A 27,812-nucleotide genomic window follows, 5' to 3' on the forward strand; every position below is an offset into this window, starting at 1 on the left:
ACAGGAATACAGAGATGTAGATGAGATCAAGCTGTTTCCAACCTCAACACACAATCCCAGAATCCACAAACATGCATGTCTCCTTGGCCTCTTTCCTGTCTTAAACCAACTCCCTTCCCATCTGTCTCTCATTACCCAAAAAAACAACACATATCAACTCACAATGAGAAGATCAGATTAGTCAGAGTTCTGACTATGGGGGGAGCACTTTGTTGGGAGATGAATCTGTGCATAGATTTGATTTGAATAGTCATGATCCTCACAATCACAATCTCCCATTATGGCTTGATAGCAAATATGGATGGGCCATTGGGCATCCCTTGATGACAATCAGCATTCAGCACCCTTCACATGCCTACATGACTGACTATTGCAGGAGATGTCTTGCTTGTGGACCAACTGAGACGTTTCCTTTCGACACTAATTTACAAGTGGTGAAAAAAGAGAAAAAATTGACTCTGAATACCTTGAAATATCCAAGAAATGAAGAGTGAGACTTTATTTTTTTAATTCCTGTCTTTTCTCTTCTCTCCTCTCTCCATATGTTTTAAATAAATTTCTCTTATTCCTCTTATATCATTTTTTAATCCTTCAATGCATCCATATTCTCTTTATTTGGGATGGGAGTGATCCATTGTTCTAGTCGCTAACTACAACTGATTCCCGTAGCCTTCACAAAACCATTCACACACCAGATCGAATCCAGATTTTTTTTTCTCAATTTCAGCTCACCGTTGAAGATCGCCTTCTTCCGATCATGGGGAACTCCTGCTGTCTGATGTGCGCGTGCGTGGAGCAAGCCAGTGTTGGAGTCGTCGAGAGGTGGGGCCGCTTCGACCGCCTCGCGCAGCCTGGTTTCCACTTCCTCAACTGTCTCGCCGGCGAATGCCTCGCCGGAGTTCTCTCCACCAGGATCCAATCGCTCGACGTCAAAATTGAGACTAAAACTAAGGTCGTCTCGTCTCCTCTTCGTGATCTTACTAATCTCTCTGCTTACTGAATTTCGTTATTGGAGATGCCTTTGTTTCGATCTTAGCTGTTACTCCTATTTGTTATTTGTTGCGCTTTAATTGGGCGTTCTTCCGCGGATTGATTAATTTCTGTTAATTGAAGAACTTGTTTGGGTGGATTGATTAGGAAAGGAGGATTGTTTGGTAGAACTTGCCTTTGATTATACTCATGTCTTGAGTATTGCTCTATTGAGAATGATCTTTGTCTGGTTAATTGTGAGAGAATGATCAAACATTAAGTTCTGTTTTTTAGTTTAATTGGGAGAAGAATGCTGAAATCAAAGTGTTTATGGTTCTATTGTATCTATGCTGTCGAATGAAAACCAAATTTTATGTCTTTAAGCAGAACTTCATGTAATACTGGAATCATGTCTTTATTGTTTACAATTTGTGCCTTAAGCTTCGTCTATGTGATCTTTGCTAAGATCTCAAGGTTTGATACTGTTTATAATGTTCTTGGATAAATTGACTGTCTGCCCCCTTTTCCAGTTTTGCTAGGAGGTAGAAACCTTTAGCCTTTAGGTGTTGTAAATGTAAAATTACCACCAGAAATAAGATTTTTTCTCGTAATAAGTAAAGAACAAACTCTCAAACCATTTAACAAATCCATGAACGAAATAGTTCAATGTGAAACAAAGTATAGCGAGAGAAAGGTGCTTTAGAACAGATACGCATACTAACTCATAGTATATCCTTTATGCAGCAATTGGACAGTAAAAATGCACAGTCGGTAACCATGTCGCAATTTATAATTTCATATGCTTAGTTTATATGGAACGGAATACTTACACGTCCAATGAAACAGGACAATGTCTTTGTTCAGCTGCACTGTTCAATTCAATACAGGGTAATAAAGGAAAATGCAGATGATGCCTTTTATGAATTGCAAAATCCCAGAGAGCAGATTCAAGCCTATGTATTCGATGGTAAACAACTTAAGTTTTGCATCACATGTCCTTCACTTCACTGTCTTTCTTATACTCATTGTTATACCAGTTTCGTCTTATGCTGTGTACACTTGTCTGACTAGTGGTACGAGCTCATGTTCCAAGAATGACTCTGGATGAGGTGTTTGAACAAAAGAGTGATGTTGCTCAAGCTGTATTAGAGGAACTTGAAAAGGTAAACTAGAATTTTCAAATTGGTTTACTAATACTTAGTGCTAATTCACTCTATGCTATGATAGAAATACCAGACTTTTTTTCACTCTATTGTATTTTTGAAAGGCTATGCATGAGTTTTTCAAACTATAATGGTTGATTGAAAATATCCTATGAGAATCATATGTTACCAAAGCGTACATTTTGAGTTAATTCATGTAACAGGTCATGGGAGCCTATGGATATAACATAGAGCACATATTGATGGTTGATATTATTCCTGACCCCTATGTAAGGAGCGCTATGAATGAGATTAATGCAGGTTGGTGTCCTACTAAAATTTATCCTCACTATAGCTTTGAGTTTCAGGAAAGTTAAAATTATGCCTAGTGTTGCTTAGCGTATGTTGAGTGTACTAATTAATACTGTCACCGTGCTAGAGTCTATGATCCTGTTTCTACGTTTATGAACATGAGTATTCCATGAGGATGACGCACTTATGCTAACCAAATACTCCCTTTGTCTATCCCACTTAAAATGACTCGTTTTCCTAAGAGGAAACACCATAATCTCTACTTTATTTGACAAATAAATTGTGTAACAGCTCAAAGGATGCAACTTGCAAGTGTATACAAAGGAGAGGCAGAAAAGATTCTCCAGGTCAAGAAGGCGGAAGCGGAAGCGGAAGCCAAGTATCTTGGTGGAGTCGGGGTGGCCAGACAGCGACAGGCAATTACCGATGGGCTTCGGGAAAACATCTTGAACTTCTCCGATAAGATTGAGGGAACTTCAGCAAAGGAGGTTATGGACCTTATCATGGTCACCCAGTACTTTGACACGATCAAGGACCTAGGGAATAGCTCGAAGAACACTACCGTTTTCATACCCCATGGCCCCGGTCATGTCCGGGATATCGGTGAACAGATACGCAACGGCATGATGCAGGGAGCAAGTGCACAACTTATGGACCAATAATTTACCTGCTTTCTCTAATTATCTTCAATAAAAAAGTTTCATGAGATATGGTGACCAAATATCTCTACATGGTTATGAGATGTTAAGATTTTATCATTCGTCATGTGTATATATATACGTGCACAAATGTTATTTGATATGTTAGTTGATTGAATTCAAGAAGGATGTTACTTGTTACTTTCTTACTTTAAAACCTTATAATTCCAAAATGAATACTATTGTTAAGTGTGTCAAGCTCCATATATTATGCACCCCATGAAACAAACGAGATCGAACATATACTGTTTTTTGAATAAAATAAAATAATACAACTCAGTTACAATCCTAGATAGTACTACTATACTGTAAATAAAGAAGATGTAGGTATGAGTGTTGTTGTGTTGTATGTTAATTCATTCTCTTTAACAAAAGAGCATGAGCAATGAAACTACCATTTCTTGAGGTGTTGAGTGGCAGAAACATGTAGAGAGAATCCATGCCCCTTGGCCTAGCGGTAAAGGGCGCTGGATACCCGCGTCTATCCTGGAGGTCACGAGTTCGACCCCTGGGAGCCCCAACTTGGGATTAATTTCGTGACAGTTGACTAGCCGTGTACCAGTTCTGGGGTCGGCAAGTTGACTCGTTTGTTCCCAAGGGGACATCGAAGCGCGTCTCGGTGGTAAGACGCTTCACCTCCGACCGTTAGGCCGGGGGTCCGAGTCACTTCGGGGGTAGATGGGAAACCATCGTTGATCCTCCTTTAAAAAAAAGAAACATGTAGAGAGAGAGAGATGGGCTGAAAAGCCCACTCAAAGTGGGAGATGATGGAGTGGACGAAATACTAATGGTGTCTAGGGCCCATATTCATTTTACTTTATTTTTAATAGAAAAAGGAAACTCTGTGTTAGGGTTTAAGAGAGCTTGTGAACACAGTTCGTTTGCTTCTCTGAGGTTTTACACAATTCCGCAGTCGACAGCAATGGCCTTCTGGGGTAATCACTCGATCAATTTTTAAGTTGTTCTTTTCATCGTTTAATTAGTGAGACTTTGTTCAGAGCTTTATATACAATCTACTCGCCTTCAAATATTTGATTTTTGCTTTTGGATTATCAGGGATTGAAGTAAAGCCAGGCACTCCCTACACTTTGTCTGACGAGGAGAGAGGGAGACTTCATGTAACTCAGGTTTGTCTAATTTGAATACTTCATCGTTATTTTACCTATGAATTTGCTGTGTTTAATAAGTACTTTATCGATTTGTATTCATGAAGTGAGATTTAATTGTGCAAGATTATACTTTTTGGAGCTCTGAATTTAGTTTTTGCTTGATATGTTTTCAGGCGACATTAGGTTCAGGGGAATCAACAAAGAAGAGCATATTACAGTGTGAAGTGGGAGATAAAGACCCGATTTACCTATGCTCGTTGCTGCCCGATAAGCTCGAGACGTGCCCCTTGAACCTCGAGTTCGAGGAAGACAAAAAGGTCACCTTCTCAATCGTTGGCCCTCAGAGTGTGCATCTCTCTGGTTTCTTCTATGGTGATGAATCTGAAGATGAGGATGAATCTGATGAAGATGGTTATGGATGGTATCCTTAATTAAACTCCCTGTTTTGGTGGTATTGCTTTTGGCCTTTTCTTGCTTTGCAGTGAAACAAATTAGTTAGGTTGTGTGAGACCAGGAAGTTGCATTATTAGATTTTCGTTTTTGTGTTTTTCAGTTTTTTCTGCATTCTTTAACTTGTGAAGCAATCTATAAACTCCCTGTTTTGGTGGTATAGCATAAACAAATAGCCCTTCTCTTGCTTTGCAATGAATCAAACGAGTTAGGTTGTGTGAGAAAAAAGCATGACTCTTTATCATTTTTGTGTTTTTCTGTATTCTTTAACTTGTGAAGCTGCTATGAGGAGGATGATGCAATGGGGATTGGTTCTGAAGATGAGGAAGATTTTGACTATGATTCTGAAGATGAGGAAGACGAGGACTGCTCTGAGGATGACCTTTGCTGCCGGCACCCCCATTCAACTGTTCGCAACAGTGGAGGTATTTTCTTCTTATAATGATTAATGTCTAACTTAAGGTGCTCCATACACTACCAATATTTTCATTCTGTTTGATCTTAAAAGTTCGCCAAAGGTTAAACTTTGCGGGAGGAAGCTTGAATTTGATTGCTGAATACATATGTTTTGACGTTGCTACTAAAGTCTCTAGAATTTTCTATGAAAGATTGGTTCAGTTTACTGAGTTTTCCTTCTGTTTTCTGTTAATTGTGGCAGTGAAAATTGAAGAGATAGTGGATGATGAAAAGCCTACCAATGAGAATGGCGTGTCCAAACAAGCAAAGAAGAAGAAGAAAGCTGCTGGAAACGAAAACTCCAACAGCCAGATTGTTACCAAGACTGAAACTAGTGTTCCCGTCCTTGAAAGTGAAGATGAAGATGGTTTTCCTGTACCTGCATCTGATGAAACTAAACATGAAAGTATTGGTAAGAAATCCCAGAACAGGAATGAAAAAGCTGATGCTGGTTCAGAGAGAAAGTTGAAAAGAAAGAGTGGTGAAATCGACCAAAACGAACAACCTGCAAGGTAGAGTATATTTTAACTTACTGCATTAGCTGAACTTCTGTTAATGTATTGGTACTGTTTAGGATTCAGATGTCTTTTCATTATAAGTTGTAGTATTTTCTAATAAGTTTTCTAAGTTTATCTACTTTTCCTATTTTCAGGGACACCACTGAAAATGAGGTTAAACAAAAGAACAACAAGAAGAAAAAGGTAGCGCAGAATTCTCTACAAAATGGAAAACCTGATTCTAAGGTTACGGTAGAGCCTCCAGTATCTGAAGCTGGAAGTGATCTCAAGTCGTCTTCTGAAAAGTAAGATTCAAAAATGGAATGCACATTTTTTTTGTGGGACGGATAAAAATGGAAAGTGCACATATTTTTATGGGACGGAGGTCACGGAGGGAGTATTTTTTATGAGTTTGTCAAAATTGACATGCAACACTTGAATCATAGTTTTCAACTTGCTATTTTTAGATTGATACTATTGGCATTAATGGTCATGCAGCTATTTACTCCGTCCCTCATTTTTCCATCGATCCTAAAACAAGATGCCGTACATGTGTTTTGAGTTCTTGAGATGAAAGGCTTGTGCTTTTTACTTGGCAATTTATTTTGTTTTTGATGTATTTTGTCTTGAGTCTTGATGGTATATGATACAACTGTTACAGGAAGAAAGAAAAGAAAAAGAACAAGAAAAACAAACTGCAAGAAAATGCACAGACTCCGAGTGCAGAGAAGAAAGTAGCAGAGAAAAATGAAACCGATGTGGAGAAACAAGAGAAAGGAGGAGCATCTAAGTCACTACAAGTGAGGACATACCCGAATGGTCTTGTAACAGAGGAGGTGGCAATGGGTAAACCCGATGGAAGAAGAGCTTCTCCAGGGAAAAAGGTGAACTCAACTATTTTCTGCTCTATGAAAAATGACTATGTAGCTAAATATGCACACACTGTTCGTTCGGATTGCCAATTGTTCTGTGTTTCATAACTGTTTACTTATGCAGGTTAGTGTCCATTACATTGGCAAGCTGCAGAAGAATGGCAAAATCTTCGACTCAAACGTTAGAAAAGCACCCTTTAAGTTTCGCCTAGGTATCCTATCTCTTAAGTAATTTGCAATCTATACTAGGCGTAGACATGTACCTTTCTTTCTAGCTAAATATTTTCATCATTGTGCAGGTATTGGCCAAGTTATTAAGGGATGGGATGTTGGTGTAAATGGTAATTATCACTGAGTTAAATAATGCACAATTAGGAACTGTTTTTCCCGTCTCAATTACGTAATGAATTTAATTTATTTAAAATGAGCAGGCATGCGCGTAGGAGACAAACGAAGACTCACAATCCCTCCAGCTATGGGGTAAGATATCTTCATCCAACTTTTCTGTTCATGGCTAAACCTTATATAGACTGGCAATGTTCATTTGTAACTTGGAGTATAATAAGATTGATACAAAACCTGAACTATATCTCTTCCTTGCCACTGCAAGCCTTAGGAGTGCAAAATCTGAGAACGAAAACAGGATAACTGCATGTATGTGCACATTTTACTGTGGTGAGTGGAGTGCCTAACATAATACTACAAGAAATCCACAGCAAATTGAGCAGGGGAATTAGTTTCCACTTGAGTTATTGTGCTGTTGTTGCATAACAGTAGAATAGTTTAGCATATACTAATTTGTTGTTGTAATATGCAGCTATGGTGCCAAAGGATGTCCACCAGCAATACCTCCCAACTCATGGCTGGTGTTCGATGTGGAGTTGGTCGATGTCAACTAAGCAACTCTACCTTATATCACCACAAACATTTGTGCACCATATTCATTGAATTTTGTTGTTTCACCTATGGTATGTACTATTTGTGGTGTATCCCAGTTTTGTACGTGCTGCTGCACAAGAGTGGTGGCATTTGGGATGTCGAAACTTATTTGAAATGCACTTCCGATTTATGATCTTTTGAATTTAGTGTTTAAATTAGATGCAGTTCATGCTACCAAGAAAGAATTAGATGGGAGAAAGATCTAGAAATCTAATTAGTACTAAGAGAATATCTTGAGTTGCACCAATATCTTGAATTTAGTGTTTAAATTTGCTGCATTTAATGTTGCCAAGAATGAATGAAATGAAAGAATGATCTTGAAACCTAATGAGCATTGAGAGAATATCTTGACTTGCAACTAACCTAATTTATACAAAAGTGTTCCCTTATTTATCGCTCATTCAATTGTTATCACAAATATTTAGTAAAAAATTCTGAGAAACTCTAGATAAAGGATTACACAATTAGAAGGTGCTTATTGGTGGATTAGCTTTAATCAATTTATAATAAAGTACCTTGAGAAAACAAAACAATGTTTACGAATAAATGTGACAAGTTATCTCACAATTCAGTCTTGAAACTTCAACTAGAAGTAATGATTCCAGTTTAATAACAACAAACAATACATCAAAGATACACACAGCAGAACAACAAAAAGGCAAATCAATCCTACAACAGAGCCTTCTAATCCTAAGTTCCTATGAAAAATTTAACACACTTTGCAGCAGGGGTCAGAACAGGTGAGCCTAAAACATCTACACCAGATTAAAAAAACCTAAGATACAGCAAAAACGCATACACGATCAGCACGTTAAGTCATGGCTCTGCTATGTAGAGTCGTCTCCGTGGAACGAAACGTTAGTACCAGGTTCAGCAATCTTGGATCCATGTATAGAGTTCGTTGAAGCCAGGCTGTCTCCCTGGAAGGACACTGACGTTGTCAGATTCGGCTTTGGTCCGCCGTAGGGGGCTTCAGACATGACAGGGTTAGTTGGCACAGCCCCAAATGATATTGTTTGCTCGTATTTCGGTTTCTTAGACTTTTGCTCCGGCTGGGCTTGGGATCCACCGGGTAGAAAGCTGCCAATCACAATCTGTTGAAACTTAAAAAGGTTTAGAAAACCACGCCAGTTCAAATTGTGAGCTGAATGATATGTTTGCGCATGAAAATTCACTTTACCTGAACAGGGCCGGCTGCAACTAGCATGCCGGCTAGTCCTCCACCCATTACGCGGCCATCAGGGCCTGCCAGAGAGACGCTCAACCCACCTGATCTGCTTTTTGTCACTCCGTTGTCACTAGGCATAAATGATCCCGTCAGAGACAGAATTTCAAAACGACCCTGTAGAAAGCACGGAATAATTCAGATGTATCCTAAAGGATTTAGGCCATCCTTCAATCAGATAAAAAAAATGTGAAACAACCCATTTCTTTGAATATTGATCTACTTTGAGGAAAAGAAACCTACAAAGTTCAACAGGTTCTCACCTCATAAGTTAAAGTACCACCAGAAGAATTTGGTTGACGTAGGGTGACGTTTGAGATAGCACCATTGGCAGCCAGAAGGCATATAGCTCGGGACACTTGTTGAGAAAATGATATTATCTTCATCATGATATCCTGTAACGGTATGAAAAAACTTAAAGTTAGAATCTTGCAACTAGGCAGTGTATCTCAAAGACGTAAATTGCAGTCCGTCTGAGCATCCAACATTTATGCTGTATATCATACATAATGAAGATTGTTGTACAGCTGCTTCAAATATCTTTTGGTTGATGATTCAATTACTCAACTCTATCTACCAAATAGTAATAGCATTATATCATTGCATAATGTGTTTCTTCATAGGCTTAGGACGATCACATAAAAGACGTTTGGTAAAGGGTGCGTCAACCCTTAAAACATCTAATCGAGGGAATACAAATCCATACTTGAAATGTGTTCAGTTTAGAACTGGTTCCATTAAAAATGATTTCAATACTGCTGAAAGCATTTATATGATGAAACAACACAAGGCATCAAACCTTCATTAATTTCATGAATTTAGAATGAAAAAAAGTTTATGTTTCATGAAGAATAACAGTGACAACATATATATATGGATCCATTAGTTACACAATTGCATCAAATTTGGGGGGATTTATTAGCTCAACATCAACATTTAGCACTGCAAAATTCAAAGAAAAATACACATAAAAACGAGGAAATGATTAGAAGTACCTCGCCAGAGTTAACAGTTATCATGTGGGGAGTAAAACTTCCACCGACAGGGTATGCCATAGTATTCCCTACAATAAACCAGAGAATTTACTTTAAGTAAAATGCACAAATTTACTGAGAGCAATATGGTTCATTTCCTCACTAATAATCCCCAGAAATGCTGACATGCATCATATTTACAATCTCTCCAGTGATATCAGCACTCAAATAAAGTCCCAAACATTGTGTTCTTCCGATATTGATTCCCAAACAGACGGACGTGGTAATATGCATATTTTTCAATTAAGAACCATTTTGAAGTTAGCAATGCACATTAGCTCATATTGAGATGTGATTAATAGTAAATCTTCTAGCCTTTGAAATAATCCAACCTCTTCCAATTCCAAGACAGTATAGTGTTATGCAAACATGGATTTAGCAGAGGTAAGATCCACACATGTTACATCATCTCTTCATCATTATCATTTATTATTCCTTTCCATTTCTGCACACAGCAATTATTGAGTAAAAGACAGATCCTTTGTCATGTCACATCACATATAAAAAAGACAACACCAGCAAACAAGGATGACTCTCAACAATATTCCATTCCATTTTCCTCAGAGCATACCAAAACTGCCACAAATCACAATCCACACACAAAGGGGTCCCAATTCAAAATTCAGATTCTTTAAATACTATTCAACTTAATAGTTATACCACTAGGCCATTCCAACCACATCAACCAACACTTGTAACCAATAAAAATGCAAGCAAAGCTACCTGCATTTGCAAAATCCAGCTTATGCTTCTTCTTGAAAGAGTCGACGGACCGGCCACCACTCTGCTTCCACCCCGGATAATCTCCGGTGAGCGGAATCGAGGCCGATATCGGCATAGGCGACAATGCCACGATAGAGCCATCTGCAGCGTACTTCCTTGGCCTCCCCCTCTTCTTCTTCCCATCCACAGTTGTCGCAGCCGGAGCCGAAGCCGGAGCTGGGGGAGTGGCTGATCCAAGAATGTTGCCGGAATTTTCGATTCTTGGCGGATCCACACTGTCGATTTGAGGGGCTTCACCAGCTCTTAATGTGACGCCTGAACCATTCATCCCTTCCTTTTCCTCCATTCATATACTAATTAAACTTTAAAAAATTGCGAAATGCTTAAACCCTAATCACTAAATTAATAAAGGTTGAATCTTTAGCAGCTCAAACACTTGGACCAACGGTAAATCACATTCAAACACGAAATTTGTTTCAAGAACTGTACAAACCAAAACATGACGCAGATTTTCGTGGGAAATCAGCTGACATACTCTGAAACTCTAGAAACTAAAATTTATCCAGCAATCAACACAGTACAGCAGAGCTCTGGTGCAAGAAGCTCTGTTTTACTGTGATTTTTTTTTCTAAGATTATGAATGCATAAAATTGATATCTGGAAAAAGAAAAAAAATGGGACTGAAAAATTAGGGTTTTTGCAAGAAAAAGTAGATGAAGAAAATTAAGAAAAAATGAATGGGTTTTAATATTATTGTAGTTAATTAGGTAGCAAGCAATATTTAAATTGCAAAATTCAAAGTATTAATTATGGTTGAGAAAATGGTTTCAGGTCCGTCTTGGAAATTTAATAAGTGGCATTTGAAAAATAGCAAAGTTAATGAATTTGAATATTAAAATAAAGGTAATTTTTGGGAAAATGATAAATATTTTGAATTTAAAAATTGGTGTTTAATTAAATAAAGCTGTAAAGTTAAGTTGGAGGCATTCCAACCTTTTCAACTCTTGACCTCTTCTTTGTCTTTTTAGGTAAATAAAATTATAAAAAATGACCAATTTATCAGGAAATACCTACCCTTGAATTTAGTGATGATTTACTGTTAATGCCACTGTATACAAACATTATTTCACCTAAATCACTTCTTTTGAACTAATAAAATTTGTTATATCACATTATGTACTATATTTTCATTTGATTCGTCGAAGCAACGGGAGAAAGCACTAGTGTGAAATGTCGTGGCAATCGAAGATGTTTTTTTTGCGACGAGACCTGCGAATATTAGAAGAGAGGAATTTCCATGTATTTTTGTATTTAATTCTAATTTCAAAAGTGTTTGTTTTATTGAATTTGTACTAATTGGTTAGTTTAAATGTAGGATGTTTGATTTTATTGAATTATAATCCTTTTTCAAATAAATATTAAAATAATACTAGATGGATCATGGACTTCTGAAAAGTGGTGGTAGAAAGTTTCCCATTTCCGATCTCAGTCAACTGTCTAGTCAAATGCAAATCTGTCACAATTTACAAATCTCAAGAGAATAATATTAAAAAATCTAAGAAACTATCAAGACAAAATCATTACTAAAGTTAACAACCAGACAAAGGGTATCAGGAATGATTCTTACAAGATTGAATCTACTTAGATTCAAGATTCTAGTCCATGTCTACTTGTTCGTGGACTATGTACAATACAATAGAAATCAATTTTTATCACACCAAGATATAAAAATGAATACAGATTGTGTGATCATCAAGTTACTATACTTGCATCATCAAGTTCACTAGATGTGATCTAGGCAGCACGAATCCGGCTCTCTTTTCCTCGAACGAGTACTCTATCTCCTCCTCGGCTGCCTTTGCTGGTGTGATGGCGGCCATCTGCAGCGTTGCGGATGACACGGGCTTCTGCATTGGCGTCATAGCCAGGTGCATTGGGATAGGCAATGTGGTGGAGCGTGTTGAGGCTGCTTGAGGCATTATTATGTTCTCTGCTTCGGCAGTTGGAATCGTCTTAGAAGGAGTGGTGAATGGTGTGGTGCTGTTGTTGCTTGTGAGCATCTTTTGCAACATTTCGTTATGTTTCTGGTTGATGTCGCCTAAAATGTTTGTGGCGTTCGACCTTGATGAGTCCGTGGATGAAATGGGAGAGAACGGCTTTCGCATCATGGGCGAGGGAAATTCTATTTCTCGAGATTGCTGGTTTACAGGAAGCCCGGCCAGGTCTAAACCTCTCCTCCCTGAAATCAAGACACAAGACTCAATTAGAAATTCAAAAACACAGATGTCGAAAACATAGATATTGAAAAGGAGGTGGTTCTTTAAATATTGCATTCTGACTCAGTAACAAGAGGAAAGTGTTTTAAAAAATTACCAGAGGAGAGTGTTTGAAATCCGTCATCCTTGAGAGAATCGTGAGTTGTACGTTGACTCTTTTTGGCGTTGCGAGTGACAGGAGTAGCTTTTGCTGGAGGAGGCATATCATGCCTTGGAGTCTGTAGCATGTTTCCGCCAAGGGAAAGTCTCCTTCCGGTCGCAGCTGCAGCACCACCACAGGACAATCGAGTGCCTTTCTTCGCGCTCTGGTTCTTCATAGGACTTGGTTTGGAACCATAAAGAGCCTCCTGCTCAGTAAGTAACTGCCCCTGAAGTTTCTTCTGGTCCTGTTAGCAAATATACATATACAGAGATGTAACAAGAGCTAAGGAATAAAAAGTAGTTAATCACAGTTGGACTTATTATAGATACAAAAGGTCTATACCCTCTGCTTTTTGCGCTCTAATTCCTTTTCTTGCCGCAAAGTCATGTAGTCTTCAAGCATAGAAAGCAGACGAACCTAGAGATAGCCGACAAAAATCAAGATGATGTTTGCTTAATCTCAAAGCATTAAAGAACAAACGGACGTGCTAGCACTTACCCCATCGTAGGTAAAATAGACTCCGTTCTCTTTTTCCCATGTGGTAGTCTTTGAAGCCAATGTCTCCACCATTGCTATTCCAAGGAACAAAGAAATGTCAAAATCTTATGTATGCTTTATGTAATGCGCCGATTAACCATACTACCATACCAGGAAGTTTGTTGACTAGAACACGAGCTTTTTCAGCACGTTTCAGAACAAGATGGGCACCTCTCACAGCACTGTAGCGATTGTCATCCTACAAATGAGGGGAACATGTAAAGCAATTGCTCATTGGAACTCAAGAAGTAATCAATAGGAGATTGTGTGTGAGTCTAACTAACCCTATTATACTCCTCAAGCCAGCTCTCCTCATCGCACGCAGCCATCCACTTCTCAACCTTTTCAAGTATGTCTTTCCTGTTTAGAGCCTCTTCTCTGACTTTGGATATCTGGAGCTCAATTTGTTCAAGCACACAAGAGGCATCAACTGCTCCTGTTATTAATCAGAATAAAAACAGAAAATGAGAATGATAACTGAAGGAAATAGATTATTGATATTTGATAAGTCGAAGACATATAGTTACCAGATTCAACAGCTTCTATAGCCAAATCAACTGCATTGTCTGATTCTGGAATTAAATGTGTTTTCCTACAAATATCTTCAAGCTCTCCCTTCTTCTTGAAAACAAGTTCCTTCATTTTGCTTACTTTCAGCTCCTCCAGTCGAGAAACTTCAGCCTTGACCTGATAGACGTTTTTGCAGTTTTTATAACCAGTTTGCAAGTTAGAAACTTCAGCTTACAAACTCAAGCAAGTTATAACACTTTGTCTGAAAGTGAATATGTTCGACTCACATGATTAATAAAGTCTGCAGAAAGCATGCCAGGCTCTGTTATTTCATCTTCTGAAGCAGCTATATTACAGGTAACTTTCTGAAAAATCTGCTGCTCTTCAATTGGTGTATCCATCAAGTTCCAAAGCTCCAGTAATGAAGATGCTAGATCTTGTAACTGAGTAGTGTTTCACAGTTAGCAACTAGCTCTAACTTAAAGGGAGCTGATACTAAAGAAAATAATCACAGATCATGATATACCTGCTGCATTCTCTGTGTTTTAACTTCCTGCATTCTTTGTATAGCAGTCCTCAATTGTTCAATGGTACCATTGCTGATGTCTTTTCCTTCAGGTTCCCCTAGTCTTGGATGAATCTCACTGACAGTTTGCTTAAAATCCAAACCCAGCACTGAGCAGCCCAAGTACAAATAATTAAGGTACTCATGCACATGCTTCAGACGTTCACACTGCACACAATCCAGGGTCCATGAGAAGATAAACATGAAAAAATCATTTAAAATAAGTACTACTCCACTATATGATAGTTTCACAAATCTACCTTTTCAGTTTGAAGTGCCTGCAGTTCAATGTGCAGTTCTTCAAGCTTTCTCAAAGATAAATCAGTTTCGTTCACTGCCGCATCCTTCGAAGCACAACCTCCACCATATATTTCATTCTTAATACTCTGTATCTCACCGTTCACCTCTATAAATTGGTTTTTCCTATCAGATTTCCTCTTTCTCATCTCTTCTATTTGTGGGAGGATTGCTCTCAGCTCAGCCTTCAAACTTCCTGTGCTTTGTTCAGACTACATGAAGAAAGGTCAGCCATTAAGGTAAAAGAATAAACTGTTGATGTTTTCAATGAATTAAAGATCTCTCTACGACAACTACATTGCTGAAATGTAATATGCTTTTGTACCAATAAAGGACTTCCAAGTAGTACTTAAAACTCCAATATGGATTAAACAATTATCATCAGTGAACACTGATTAAACTTGTATTAAAAATCAACTTTGAGTTGGCACATTAAATAAGAAACACAGCACTAAAATATACAGTATATAGTAACAGAAAAGAGACAAATCGATAGCTTACCTGTCTTATATGTACAGGAGGCTCACCAATTGAAGAGCAGATGGCAGCAAGCTCGGCCTCAGCATCAGCAATTGCTTGCCTCAGTTGAGCCCTACACTTATTTGCTTGATCTACTTTTCTCCTATACACCTCTAAACATTCTCGTTCTAGCTCAAGCAACATTATGTCCTTTTCCGCATCAGATTCCCCCACCTCGTCCCATATTATCTGACAGAAATAAGAAAGATGACACCCAAACGTCAATAACAATTCATTTCTATTATCTGAACCAGAAAATAATACTAGGTCAAAAAACGGATGGAAAATGAAGAGGACAAAAATGTAATCACTTAGTCATAAGTTTATCCACCTGCAGTTCATTCAGAAGAGTACCACATGTTGTTTCCGTTAGGGTAAGCATCTTCTTCTCGCCTGCCGACATTTAATCGAACTACTCTTGCAGATAGCTGCTAACCAATAAAACACAATCAGCATACTTCACTATCACATTTTGAGTGGTTCACAAAGATCCAACGCCAACTAACAAAGTGCAAAGGAAGGAGAATAATTCAAACAAGGATACAAACAGCTTCTAACAAACTACAAATAAACTTTTCCCACTATCAAATTTCAAATCAAATACTCCGTACTTTAATTTATGCGAATGCTTATGAATCAATTGAGCTATCAATCTAAGATTCACATACCTCAATGTCGAGGTTCATTACAAGTGATGACAAAATAGCATAGAATTAACCTAATTAACCAAGCATCATTTCTGCGAAACGAACCGACCAGCTCAGTTCATAGAAATTCAGCTCAATATCGACGTTAATCACGAGTGATGAACCAAGCAACAGTTCGGCGAAATGAGCTGACCAGCTCAGTTCATCATAACTCTATATAAACTCATTTTATCCAAAGGGGAAAAAACAAATTCCACAACCAAATCAAACAGCACAGCACAAAAAGGAGATGTGCAGAAGTTTAGGTTAGATCTGAAAGCGTACCTGAAAAATTAGCCCAAAATCGATGAGAATGTTTCTTATCTTGAGAAAATGGAGAGGATTTTAAAATTATGGAGTGAAGAAGCTAGAGTGAAAATATGCAGAATTGGGTTTGAAAAATTCGACCGTTGAATTAAATAGACAAGTTTTCAAATTTCGAAACTAAGGAAGGACAAAAAAGTTGTGCATTTAAATGGAATTCTCAAATGGGCTCAGGCTGATTCAGACCCAGCTCGACCCAGGCCCATGAATGAAGCGGTTTGGGCCGAGTTTTTCAATAAATCTGGACCCAACTCAGTCTAAACCCACTTGGTAAGGAAGCTAGGTGGGTCGGTCCAACCAAATTGATAATCAATACGTATAATTATTATACGGTCGGAGTATCGGGTATTGAGTTACTGGTTGTGACCAATTATAGGTGACGGGTGGGTTCATCGGAGTATCGGGTATTGAGTTACTGGTTGTGACCAATTATAGGTGACGGCTCCGGTTCATCGTCTCAAGTCTCAACCATGTGTGTGATCCTACAACCATTGTAAAATGATTTTTTGGCAATTTAAGCATAAAATAATATCAAGATCGAATTTTTATAATGTTGTTTGATACATAGCATTTATGGAGTTAAAATAGGTTTCTTTATGTGGATTTGATATAGCAATATAGTTATATTGAAATAGAATTTTTATATGTAACATGATTCTCATCAGGCGCAGACCAAAACAAAATCGATGGAGTTGTATTTTTCTAGGTTCCGCATTTGTAATGTTAAATTGAAAATTTTCCTATGATTTTATTTAATGATATACACACTAATCTATTATACATTGCTTGATTTAGTTCATATTAAAACGAATGGTGAAAAGCAAATGACAATTGAACAATCATACTTAGTAAACTTGTTTGATAAAGTAATAGAAACAAATATATAGACAGATCCAAACATTCGAAAATATTAGATCAAAGCATTATGAAAACATTGATAGAAACAAATATATGAATAAAAGGAGAGAAAAACCAACAATGTTAATTTAATAAAATCCAATAAATTAAATCCATGCGTAACAATGACACAATGAATTGAGCAAATTCATGTGTAACAATGTAGTTCAAAAATAATACTCTAGTACTAAATTTGTAAATTCAAAGTCCCGATTTATAGGTAACACCCATTTCGTTAATCCATTTATCTCGATTGATGAATTCATCAACCGTAAACCTACTAACTTGTTGGGCATTAAGATGGAGCCTCAAGCCACTCCACTTGACCCTATCACTGGTCCCGGCCCCGGGCCCCCAGTTCTGGTACTCGGCGTAGAAGATGGTGCTCGGGGCCGTGGTGCCAACCCAAGGTAGCCACCCTTTCGGGTCGATGAAGCCCTCCATCCTATTTTGCAAGAAAATGGTCGTGGAGTAATTCTTCCACGGCCGCCCTAAGAAGTTGTTGACCCCGGTCAAGTTGACCGAGGGCCTAATGACGCAGTTTTGGATGGATATGCCCGTGTTTTGGTTCGGATCCTTCTTGCCTTGGGCGGTGATTGTGTTTTTTGGCCGTGCAAGGGCAGCTTGGGCATAATGTTGCAGTTTTGGATCACGACCGCGGCGTTTCCGAAGATGAAGTCCACGGTGCCATAGATGTCGCACTCACGGTAGAATTGGCGGTTGGAGTGTGGATAGAGCGTGTCTTGGTACCCGTCCATTTTGCAACGGTAGAAGACAGAGTGATCGGCCGTAGACATAAGGGCCACGGCTTGGCCCTTGCTTGCCCCGGCTGTGTTTACGAACCCCATGTCTCGGACCATAAATCCTTGCCCCTTCACAGCTATAGATGGCAATAAAAATAAGAGTTAATATACTATCTAAATGTTAAGATATCATAGTAAAAAACAAAGTCAGATTTGCAATTTAAAAAAAATGACAATAAAAATAAGAGCTAATATATTATCAAAATGTTACGAAATCATAGTAAAAAATAAAAACGATTTACAATAAAAAAAAATGGCAATAAAAATTAAGGGTTAATATACTCTATCAAAATGTTACGAAATCATAGTAAAAAATAAAATCGATTCACAAATAGAAAAATCACTCATTATGAGTTTATTGTAATTACTAGTTTCCAACTGTATGTTTCTTAATTACTATAATTGTTGATAAGTATTGTTATGGGAACAAAAAGTCCCCTAGAAAGTACACAATTTTAGAAGACGGACTAAAATGAAAATTGTTCAACTATTACTCGATTCTCTCACTCAAAGTGATATATTTTTCGTTTAGTATAGAATTGAATTCGACGTTGAAAGAATAAAGTAGAATAGAATTGCATTCGACGTTGAGAGAATAAAGTATTAGAGAGTAACGTGATATATTACCAAATGTGGCGGATTGGAAAGTGGGAGTTCCTTCAGCATGGTTGAGACGGCCGGACACAATGGTGGCATCCTTTCCATCACCGATCATCATCACATTCCACATCTTCTTCTCAATCTTCACATTTTCAAAATAAGTCCCCTTTTTTACGTGTATAACAAACCTCTTTTTACTCTTCTCCGGCACCATCTTCAGTGCCGCCGCGATCGTCGTGTAACCGCCGCTCCCGTCCCTCGCCACCACCGCGTCGAACTTCATCTGCCCCGCCGGCGTCTCCAGCATCCTCCGGTCGCCGGCCGTCAGCCACTCCCGGCCGGCGCCGGCCCCACCGAGGGAGACGAGCGCCAGGCTGTTGCTGGTGTACTCGGTGCAGTTCCCGAGGTAGCCCTCGGCTAGGGACCCGAGCGCCGCGTCGGCGGCGCTCAAGTCCTCGACGCACGTCTCCTGGTACGTCGCCGCGGCGCTCAGCCACGTTCTATGGTCGTGGAGGGCGGCGGCGGCGGAGGACGCGGAGTCGTTGAGGTGGTCGAGAGCAAGGAAGAATAGCTCGCGGCAGCTCTCCAGTGCCGCGAGCGTTCTGTTGTTGTCTGCGACGACCTTCTTCACTGTAGGGTGTTGGAAGAATCCGTGGGCGGCTCGGGAGAGCTCGCCGAAGGAGACTTGAAGGGAGAGCTTGTAGATGTCGCGAGGGCTGACGTGGCGCGATTTCACGAGTGGGGAGAGGCTGGTGTAGCACGAGTCAGGGTATAGGGTCGCGGTGCAGGAGGCCTTCAGGGAGGTGGAAAGGCCTCCTGCGGATTTGTTGTTGTTGTTGTTGTCGTCGTCTCGAGTTTGAGTGAAGAGGAAGATTCCACCGATGAGGGTGACAAGGACTATGCTGGATACGATGATGATGGCGATGCGTTGGCGCGTTTTCCAACGCACCGCGAGCCGTTCTTGCTCGGCCTCGCTTAGGTTGCTGTAGGGGTTGAAGCTAGCCATGGTGAGTTACTTTTTTTTTTTTTATTATTATGGGTTTGATATTTTTTAACCTTAAAGAGTGTGTGAATATATAATATGAGATTTGGTGATATTTTTGGTATTAATTACGTGTAAGGCACCATATTTTTGAAGGAGATCGCAGTGATGATCATGTCATGTAATAGAATTTTTGTTTGATGATTTACTAATTGAAATATTTAAACAATAAGCGTGTAATGTCATGGGGGAATTTGAAGTGGACTATTCTTGTTTAAACCTAATTATTAAATTCTTCATACAACGTCTTGAACCTGGGTAGATGCAATATTTATTCATTAGACTCCATTTCGACTGAAATTAGATAAAACTGATTATGTTTAATCGTTTGCAAATCGTATAATGAACCACATTTATAAAGTTAAATTTGATAAAGAGTTTGTAGAATTCGAGTTTTGACTTTTTTTAAAAAAAAATTGTTTGGAAATTAGAAATGTTTATCAAATATAATTGCGTTTTTATTATTGATAATATCAGTGAGGTTAATTAAGTAAGGTATATAGAGCTAGTAGTTTAATTGGTAAGATTCTGCACTAGAAAATAATTTGATTAATGATTTTAAATTCCTTATTTGTTAGATTTTACTTATAACAAGAAAAGATATCAGAATCTTAAAACGAAGAAAGTAGGCCAATTTTCCATATTCTTATTTTCTAGCTTTTCTTATAGATTCTGTTTCCTAATTTCAAGATTCTTACATAGAAAATTATTATTATTATTATTATTATTTTTATTAAGCCAAGATATTCGAAAATCAAATTCTCCAATGCCCTAATAAACATACCATTGAGACCTACTTGATTTATCATTCTTCATTCCTTTATTAATTAATACAGTATGAATCATTCTATTTCGTACATATGAGACACAGGGAATATCAAAATGAGACTGCTGGTTTTTAGTGCACAGCAGTTCAATCCATCCACAACTCTTTCCTTTACAAGAATCTAAATACTGTTAAACAACTCTATTTGCAAATCAATTGAACAGAAAATGATCAACTCAATAGCAGCTGCTCAGAAACATCAATAACTGAAAATCCATACTGTCAAAACATATAAGGCTCAAAAAAATCAACAAGAGTGATCAATTTCTATCCCAAAGGAAGCATACAGCAAATATTTCTCGATCACACCACAATCTGCAGACGAACATATATCGGTAGCTTAACAGCATCACCTATAGGAGAACAAAGTAGCATAGGTAGAGGAGACAAACCTGATCTCGTGGCAAGATTTCCCAGCTCATCAGGTTTTGAACGATTCACTGTGTCACAGGATCATCAGCTCCTAGACGTTAACGAGCTTCTAAATAATCATCTACATCCACTAAATATGCATGAATTATAAGATAAACTTACAATTACAGAAAGGGTCTGTTAAAAGTTTATATTTCTCAATAAGAAAAGTACAAGGATGAACAAGATAGGGCTCATTTCATCCATTAAGTTACAGAAATATTTCTAACATCAAGTAGTATTCTATGGCCGAAGGGAAAAAAAACATTTCTTCCGTATAACAAATAATATAACAGAAGATTTTACTTAGTCATGGGATTCTCGTCTTATAATTTCAAATACCAGCTCGTTCCATGTATCTACTGGACCTGGCATGCACCAATGCAAGCAATCCTGTGGCGGGGGCTTACCATCTGGCCCTCGCTTAGTAATCTTATTAGGATCTGGGCTTCGATATGGACCTGGGTGCCCATCATGGCGATAGGAAAAGGCTTCTGTTATGTCCATCAATTTCAGTTTCGACTTGTTTGTCTTTTTCTCTACTGCACGATTGAATCCGTTGACTTGTTTCTCATGCATTATATTGGTAAAGCCATTTTCAACTATTGTTCCTTCCAGGGGCCTTTCTTTCCCGGTACACGATCCTCCAGTGTTCCATGCTCCACCCTCGTAATGATCGGGAGAAAAGCTGCGGACAATGGTTACACCAGTGTAATTTGGGTGTGTGCCCATGGCAGTAAGAATTGTTTCCACAGATATTCCAAAAGCGTCAATGTTGTTGATTTTCTTTTCACGGGACTTATCTGGCCACCACAATTGCCCCCCTACGATCTCATTGTTCAATATGTATACTGACTGCTTCGCAAACCAATGGCCAGACGAAAGGACAATCACATCAAACGTTGAGATATATTCCATGAAGCCCTCATCAGGCGCGTCAAGATGTAGCTTAGTCACACCGGCAGGTGCATAATCAAATGGTTCAGATGTCTGATGAACAAGCCATGAGGACCATATGCGAACAATCATTGTAGATGTAGATCTGAAATAATATCGTTGCATTTTCTTATTACCTCTGTTTTTAGGGGCCTCAACCTGTGAGAACACAAAAATAGCAGGTTAACTCAATATATGATCCTAAACAGATAATTGACATAGCAATGAGCTAGCAAATCAATCACGATGATCGTCTATGCAAATCAGAAATTAAATGGAAGAACTGTTCCTCTCACCTGCCACAGGATACACAACATCGACTCCATTTGATTTCTTGCAACTGAATCACCTATAAAAGCTAATGTTTTTCCTCTCATTAGCTCAAGGAACTTCTTTGGATCAAACCTAGGAATGTCACACTGGGATGGTTTCCATCTCCAGTTCTCATAATCTTTGTCTGGTCTTCCATTTCCTTGGCAGTTCTGCATCTGGGTGATTATGGGACAGGAGTCGTTTCTATATAATGGTCCAGCTTCGTCATGAATCCATTTTCCATGATAAAGATCACAATCTGCAGCATGAGTAAAACAGATTGGTATGGCCAGGATGAGAACAAAGATATGTAGCATAAACAGCTGAAAAAGGACTAGTTCGGTTTAACATACAAAGTGAGTTTTTACTACAGCACCATGCATATGATGGTGCCGACATATCTTCTAATTTACATACTGGGGTACAATCTAGCACAAACTCATATCACTATCTGCTGTTATAATTACTAGTATCATAAACTTAGCCAAATAATCAAAATGTTCCTAAATTTGGATGGTAAAACCAGGTTCCCTTTGCCAATGCAAAGCACTGTTAATTGAATTATTAGCAACACCAAAAAGAGATCCAGGAATACATAAATGCAAATCAATATTGTGATACGGTGACAAAGTGACTAAAATTCAACTTAGGAAGAGAAAGCAAAGGGGCTAATGAGAAGATAAAATGAACAGAAGAGTATAAGAAGTCATAAAGATGTCAAGAAACATTTCAGGAGTACAGTACCTGCTTCAGCAACATTAGGTTGGCTGGAGTTGGTGGCAGCAGCAGAAGAGTCAACACTCTCTGCCAACTCTGTTGGTTTATCACTGAAGGCGTCTGATGCATTTCCCTCAAATGAACTATCAGGAAACATTGTATTGTTACTGTCACTCCTTTCTCCCTCAGGATGTGGAAGCTTATCCCCCAAATTCCCAGATTCTACTTGGCCTGACTCGGATGCATCATCCTTAACCCCTTCGATCAAAGGTTCCTTGCTATCACCGCCACCAGATTCATCAAGTTTGGGACCATCATTGACTTCATTCTGGTGATCCGCAAGAACAGTTACATTTGATTTGTCTCCTTCAACAAACGGCTGAACAATGTGCTCGGACTCTGAAGCCGAAAGATTGAGGGATGGTTCTGAATCAAGCTTTCTCGGGCTAGTAACACCATAGAAATACTCATGAATCGTAGAGCCAATAGGTTGTGAGACCAACACAGTTGAAGCAAGCAGTAAGAATAAGGCAAGCCCTCCAACTGAGGCAATAATCGACAGAAGGGCCTTCGGATACGAAGTTTTTTGCCAATCCTTGAATGAAACAGATTTCATTTCTGTCTTGTTCAAACAAACACACTTGTACAATATCCAAGCATCGACCTTACGTTCCAATAGCTACTTACAAAATCTATGTTACAGAAACTTGCAAAATGTAGGTCGATTTTCAATCAGATTTACCACATGATAACATATAAGCTACAACATTCATCCTCCAAAACATCTTCACCGATTCAACCCAATCTCACCAGCTACAAAATGCAAAGACGAAATTTAGAAAAAACCGACAAGCAAGTCACATTTTGCATAATTGAACAAAAATAGCCACATCAACAAGAAAAATCCGGATTTGACAAGGATTTCATACTCCAACTCAGCAAATAAAATCAGAAGATCTTCGTTAAAGAGAGGTGCAAACTCAAAAATTCAAACGAATTTCTTACCTCACACACCAAAAACAAACAAAAGGTCGCGCAAAATTGAATTGCAGCCTCAAGATTATTTGAAAGGGGGAAAGCAGAAGATATACATGAGAGGTCAGAGATTTTGGATCTTGAAAGGTCGTTTCGTTGACAAAAAATGAATCGATTGATGAAATGAGCTGAGATTTTAGGGATTGGATTCGTTCCCTTTGATGGTTTAGGATGAATGATTGAACTAATTATGAATAATAGCTGGCGTTAATGGCACGATTTTACAGTTCCTCATTCAAATGGAACAAGCTTTGGACGGTTAATTCAATAGTTAGAACATGAACAATTTTTTTTGAAAAGTTAGAACATAATTGTGATTAAATTGTGAACCAACTAATAATTACTCTTGACTAACCAATAAATTATTTACTTCTTACTCATAATTATTTAGCTAATTACAAAACTCAAGCTAATTACTTTGTAAATGAATGAGAATCAAATGAAATTCAATTTGATAGGTTTGTTAATTAGACAAAAGTGAAAGTTTCAATTCAAATAATTAAAATTCGAAATCAAAAGTCTAATCTGAATCATCCACATTGAAATTTTGATTCCGATTGAATCGAATTTTTTAAAAAAAATTCGTATGTTCGGATAAAGATTTTAAAATCTGAATTAATCCGAAATTTGAATTATACTCCATTTATGTATACACTGTGTATGTAATAAAAATATGGAGTATTATAAAACTTTTGAGCTGTAACACTTACGATATTTCTGGGTAATACTACTTATTAGATTATCAGATTTTGATATTGAATATTCAAATTTTTAGACAATTCCAAATAGATGAAATTCACTTTTTATAAACTTTCAGATTTTCGAGTCAGATCGGGCATAATCCAAAATTAGAATATGAACTCCTAAAACTATAGTATTAAAATGGCACATATTAAAAAAATATATAGTAATCATTTAAAATAACACATGAGAAATATTTTTCTACAATTTTAGTCATAAAAATTTATATTAGGCGCTCGATGAAAATCAAAAACGTTTTGCAAGTATCAAGTTCTCTAATCCAATCAATTGACCGGCCCATTATAAAACGGGCCTGACCAATCGCAGTAATATACCCGACCCGGCCCAATGAAATCATTCTTCAAACAACCTATCTCCTCAACATATGCAAAATCCTCACAAGAGAAGCAAAAAATTTCCCTCTTTTATCATAATTAAGGAGAAATTCGACGAGCCCAGAAGAAATTTCCAATACCAAAGCTCTGAAGAAGAATCCCCGAGTTAATTGATGGCCACTCAAGGACTGTCAGTGTTCTTAATTACCCCCATTTCTTCAGCTGCAGCTCAATCCCGCACAAAATCCTTGGAACATTCGTTGAATTTCAATCCACAGAGTACTTTTTTGGGCGCCAAGCTCTCGACCCAGCTCTCAAATTCCAGTCTTGTTGCTTCGAAACGACGTAGTTACGCTGTCGCCACCATATCCTTCAGCTTGCCCAGCATGTAATATTCAGTTTATTGTATTAGAAAAATCATTGTTCTGTTATAGTATTGAAAGTAAATTTGGTTTGTTACTTCGCGTTTTGCAGAAAGACAGATGGGCTTAAAAATGATGAGAGGGCCAAGTAAGATTTTGTTATGTTTGTTTTTCTTTCATTCCCCCTTTTTTTTGTTGCAATTGTTAATTTTTGTGAATTGTATTATTAATGTGGCTTTGGGCATTCTTGTGATTCTGTTGCTATGTTTCAACAATGGTGATTGCAGATGGTCAGCTAGGGCGATTAAATCGTTCGCTATGGGCGAATTGGAGGCACGGAAGCTCAAGTATCCGAACACCGGGACAGAGGCTCTACTCATGGGCATTTTGGTTGAAGGTCTGAAATAATCATATTGCTGCTTTATTCCAGTTTTTAAGAGCTTATATTTGTACCCAAATCTTGATTTTGTTTTAAATATGGTTGTTTAAGTTTGATGTCAAATGTAAATTTTCTCAAGAATGCAGGTATGGAAAAGAATCTGATTTTGTTTATAAAACTGTTTACTCAACAAAGATGGAATGACCTTTTTGGTGTTAAGCTGGAATAGCATCTCTGCTGATTGTTGATCATGAAGCTCAATTGTTGATCCTGCAGGAACAAGTTTGGCAGCAAAGTTTTTGAGGGACAATGGCATTACACTCTTTAAGGTGCGGGATGAGATTGTAAAGCTGATAGGGAAGTCAGACATGTATTTTTTCAGTCCTGAGCATCCTCCATTGACTGAACCTGCCCAGAAGGCTCTTGATTGGGCAGTCGAGGAGAAGCTGAAGTCAGGTACAACCTAGTTTATAACATACCGTGTCATTTTTAAGCTGATAGTGGGCTTCTTTCATATCTTTATATCACCATTTCATTCAAATGTGTATTTGCTGATTTCATTGTTGTATTATTTTAACCACATTTCGGTGGAGCTACTTTTTTCACAGAAACTTGAGTAGAAAATATTGTATATAGCTTCTCTTATCTTTCTAAGTTAATCTACTTTAGAGTACTTGTGTTTCCCAAGGCGTTCTAATTTCAAAATTTGGAGTTTGTGTTGTTTTGAGAGGAATCAACAAATTGAGCATTCCCAGCAGTAAGGATTCAAAGTAAGTTCAGGTTTACATGCATCTGTGTGTCATTTCATTCCAGCTCTCTCATTTCAAACCTGTCAACCAAACCAAAACTGAACTAATCCTTCTCCCCATTATGAAACTAAAAGGAAGTTGGTGACATCAGGCTTTCAACACAGCATTGGTTCAGCTTGAAATAGAGAGGGTGTAATCCAACAAAACCCAAAAATTGATTGCTAGTCTAATCTGTGTACTTTTACAAGATAGAATCATTTGAGGTTTGTTCCATCGGGACGCACACCCGCATCCCAACTAGCTTAGCTCTTTATCGTTTTCATAATGAAATAATCTGGCAAGCACCCAACTGTCTCGATCCAGAGCTGCTGACGTAACAGTCTTGACTCACATTTATTCCTCAGGTACTATGTTTGGGTAGACACGGGATTAAATAGTAGTTGGTATAAATGTCACAGAAGCCTTGAGTAGACTGTATTCGTTAGTTGAAATGTACTGCTGTTGATTTATGGGTTTTGTTTATAGATATAGTAATTTGCAGTCCAGTATTTCCAAGTTTGCTTGCATTTCCTAGATGTAATAGAAGCCTTGTGTACACTCACATTTGTCCTCTCTTCCTCCTCTCGCCCACTCCTCCACGACCACTACCACAATGTGGGTTCCATACAATATAGATCTAGGATGGGTTCGCTGCTTTTGCCTATATATCTGTCCTCTACTTGTAATTGTATCTGAAAATTATATAGTGAAACCACTGATTTGCCATTGCCCCCATATGTAGATACACATAATATCAAACTGGGTAAACAATAATTCCTTGTGTTTATTTCGTTTTGTTCGTGATTCCTTGTGTTTATTTCCTAACATGTACATCCATCCATTGGCCATGGTGCATTTTAACTAGAACTCAGTTGCGATGCAGGCGAAAGCGGTGAAATAACAGCAGCACATATACTTCTCGGAATTTGGGCACAAAAAGAGGCTGCAGGTCATAAGATACTGGCTGGATTTGGTTTTGATGACGAGAAGGCTGCAGAACTAGCTAAAAACGTAGGCTAACATAAATATTTGAATTCACAAAATAACAATCACTTCAATTTCGTTCACTAAAGCTGCTCCCGTTTACATGCGTGCAGATGGATAAGGATACAATTTACAAGTGACCTCTTCAATTTGTCTGAGAATCTTCACTCATTCATTCAGGTACATTTGAAAGGGAAATGGTTCTTGGCTGAATGATATCGGTTTATAGATTAATTTCAACAGGAATGACGCTTTCTGTAGCTTTTGTTTTGATATTTCCATCATACACTGTAAACCCTGATATTCTTAATGTCACCATTGATTATACCCGCCTGCTTTATGAAGTCGTATCTGTAGCTTTA

General features: G+C 38.1%; 6 protein-coding genes and 1 pseudogene across 7 annotated transcripts; 3 read left to right on the forward strand and 4 right to left on the reverse strand.

Annotated features, from left to right (window-relative positions):
* Positions 1-508: 508 nt before the first annotated feature.
* LOC121782368 (hypersensitive-induced response protein 4-like) lies at positions 509-3,262 on the forward strand. The gene is made up of 5 exons (XM_042180166.1): positions 509-952; positions 1,816-1,936; positions 2,041-2,132; positions 2,336-2,432; positions 2,715-3,262. The coding sequence occupies exons 1-5, from the start codon at positions 758-760 to the stop codon at positions 3,083-3,085; spliced, it is 876 nt and encodes a 291-aa protein (XP_042036100.1). The 5' UTR covers positions 509-757; the 3' UTR covers positions 3,086-3,262.
* Positions 3,263-3,962: 700 nt separating this feature from the next.
* LOC121782367 (peptidyl-prolyl cis-trans isomerase FKBP53-like) lies at positions 3,963-7,599 on the forward strand. Its single transcript, XM_042180165.1, has 11 exons — positions 3,963-4,056; positions 4,178-4,248; positions 4,404-4,651; positions 4,960-5,105; positions 5,339-5,648; positions 5,789-5,938; positions 6,295-6,517; positions 6,630-6,717; positions 6,805-6,846; positions 6,937-6,985; positions 7,323-7,599. The coding sequence occupies exons 1-11, from the start codon at positions 4,044-4,046 to the stop codon at positions 7,402-7,404; spliced, it is 1,422 nt and encodes a 473-aa protein (XP_042036099.1). The 5' UTR covers positions 3,963-4,043; the 3' UTR covers positions 7,405-7,599.
* Positions 7,600-8,000: 401 nt separating this feature from the next.
* LOC121782894 (AT-hook motif nuclear-localized protein 6-like) lies at positions 8,001-11,183 on the reverse strand. Its single transcript, XM_042180884.1, has 5 exons — positions 10,427-11,183; positions 9,665-9,732; positions 8,933-9,064; positions 8,625-8,786; positions 8,001-8,538 (listed from the first exon to the last, which is right to left on the reverse strand). The coding sequence occupies exons 1-5, from the start codon at positions 10,770-10,772 to the stop codon at positions 8,272-8,274; spliced, it is 975 nt and encodes a 324-aa protein (XP_042036818.1). The 5' UTR covers positions 10,773-11,183; the 3' UTR covers positions 8,001-8,271.
* Positions 11,184-11,990: 807 nt separating this feature from the next.
* On the reverse strand, positions 11,991-16,379 carry LOC121783066 (65-kDa microtubule-associated protein 3-like). Its single transcript, XM_042181115.1, has 13 exons — positions 16,244-16,379; positions 15,604-15,700; positions 15,255-15,461; positions 14,717-14,965; positions 14,418-14,624; positions 14,179-14,334; positions 13,909-14,068; positions 13,666-13,817; positions 13,493-13,580; positions 13,343-13,416; positions 13,187-13,261; positions 12,800-13,088; positions 11,991-12,665 (listed from the first exon to the last, which is right to left on the reverse strand). The coding sequence occupies exons 2-13, from the start codon at positions 15,673-15,675 to the stop codon at positions 12,187-12,189; spliced, it is 2,208 nt and encodes a 735-aa protein (XP_042037049.1). The 5' UTR covers positions 15,676-15,700; positions 16,244-16,379; the 3' UTR covers positions 11,991-12,186.
* Positions 16,380-17,380: 1,001 nt separating this feature from the next.
* Positions 17,381-19,588, reverse strand: LOC121782042 (annotated as a pseudogene).
* Positions 19,589-20,986: 1,398 nt separating this feature from the next.
* Positions 20,987-24,098, reverse strand: LOC121780918 (protein YLS7-like). Its single transcript, XM_042178575.1, has 4 exons — positions 23,832-24,098; positions 22,854-23,639; positions 22,094-22,368; positions 20,987-21,956 (listed from the first exon to the last, which is right to left on the reverse strand). Exons 2-4 carry the CDS (start codon positions 23,440-23,442, stop codon positions 21,168-21,170), a joined length of 1,653 nt encoding a protein of 550 aa, XP_042034509.1. The 5' UTR covers positions 23,443-23,639; positions 23,832-24,098; the 3' UTR covers positions 20,987-21,167.
* An 886-nt stretch (positions 24,099-24,984) lies between these two features.
* On the forward strand, positions 24,985-27,812 carry LOC121782943 (ATP-dependent Clp protease ATP-binding subunit CLPT1, chloroplastic-like). 2 transcript variants are annotated; one of them, XR_006046485.1, is made up of 6 exons: positions 24,985-25,325; positions 25,412-25,447; positions 25,587-25,696; positions 25,955-26,134; positions 27,339-27,477; positions 27,564-27,812. XR_006046485.1 is itself a non-coding variant. In XM_042180956.1 (6 exons), the coding sequence occupies exons 1-6, from the start codon at positions 25,111-25,113 to the stop codon at positions 27,588-27,590; spliced, it is 696 nt and encodes a 231-aa protein (XP_042036890.1). In that variant the 5' UTR covers positions 24,985-25,110; the 3' UTR covers positions 27,591-27,812. The 2 variants fall into 2 exon arrangements, 1 of the variants encoding a protein (XP_042036890.1); XM_042180956.1 differs by having other exon boundaries at positions 27,350-27,477.

Source organism: Salvia splendens, chromosome 20 (genome assembly GCF_004379255.2).
Source record: "Salvia splendens isolate huo1 chromosome 20, SspV2, whole genome shotgun sequence".
NCBI classification, from domain to species: Eukaryota; Viridiplantae; Streptophyta; class Magnoliopsida; order Lamiales; family Lamiaceae; genus Salvia; species Salvia splendens.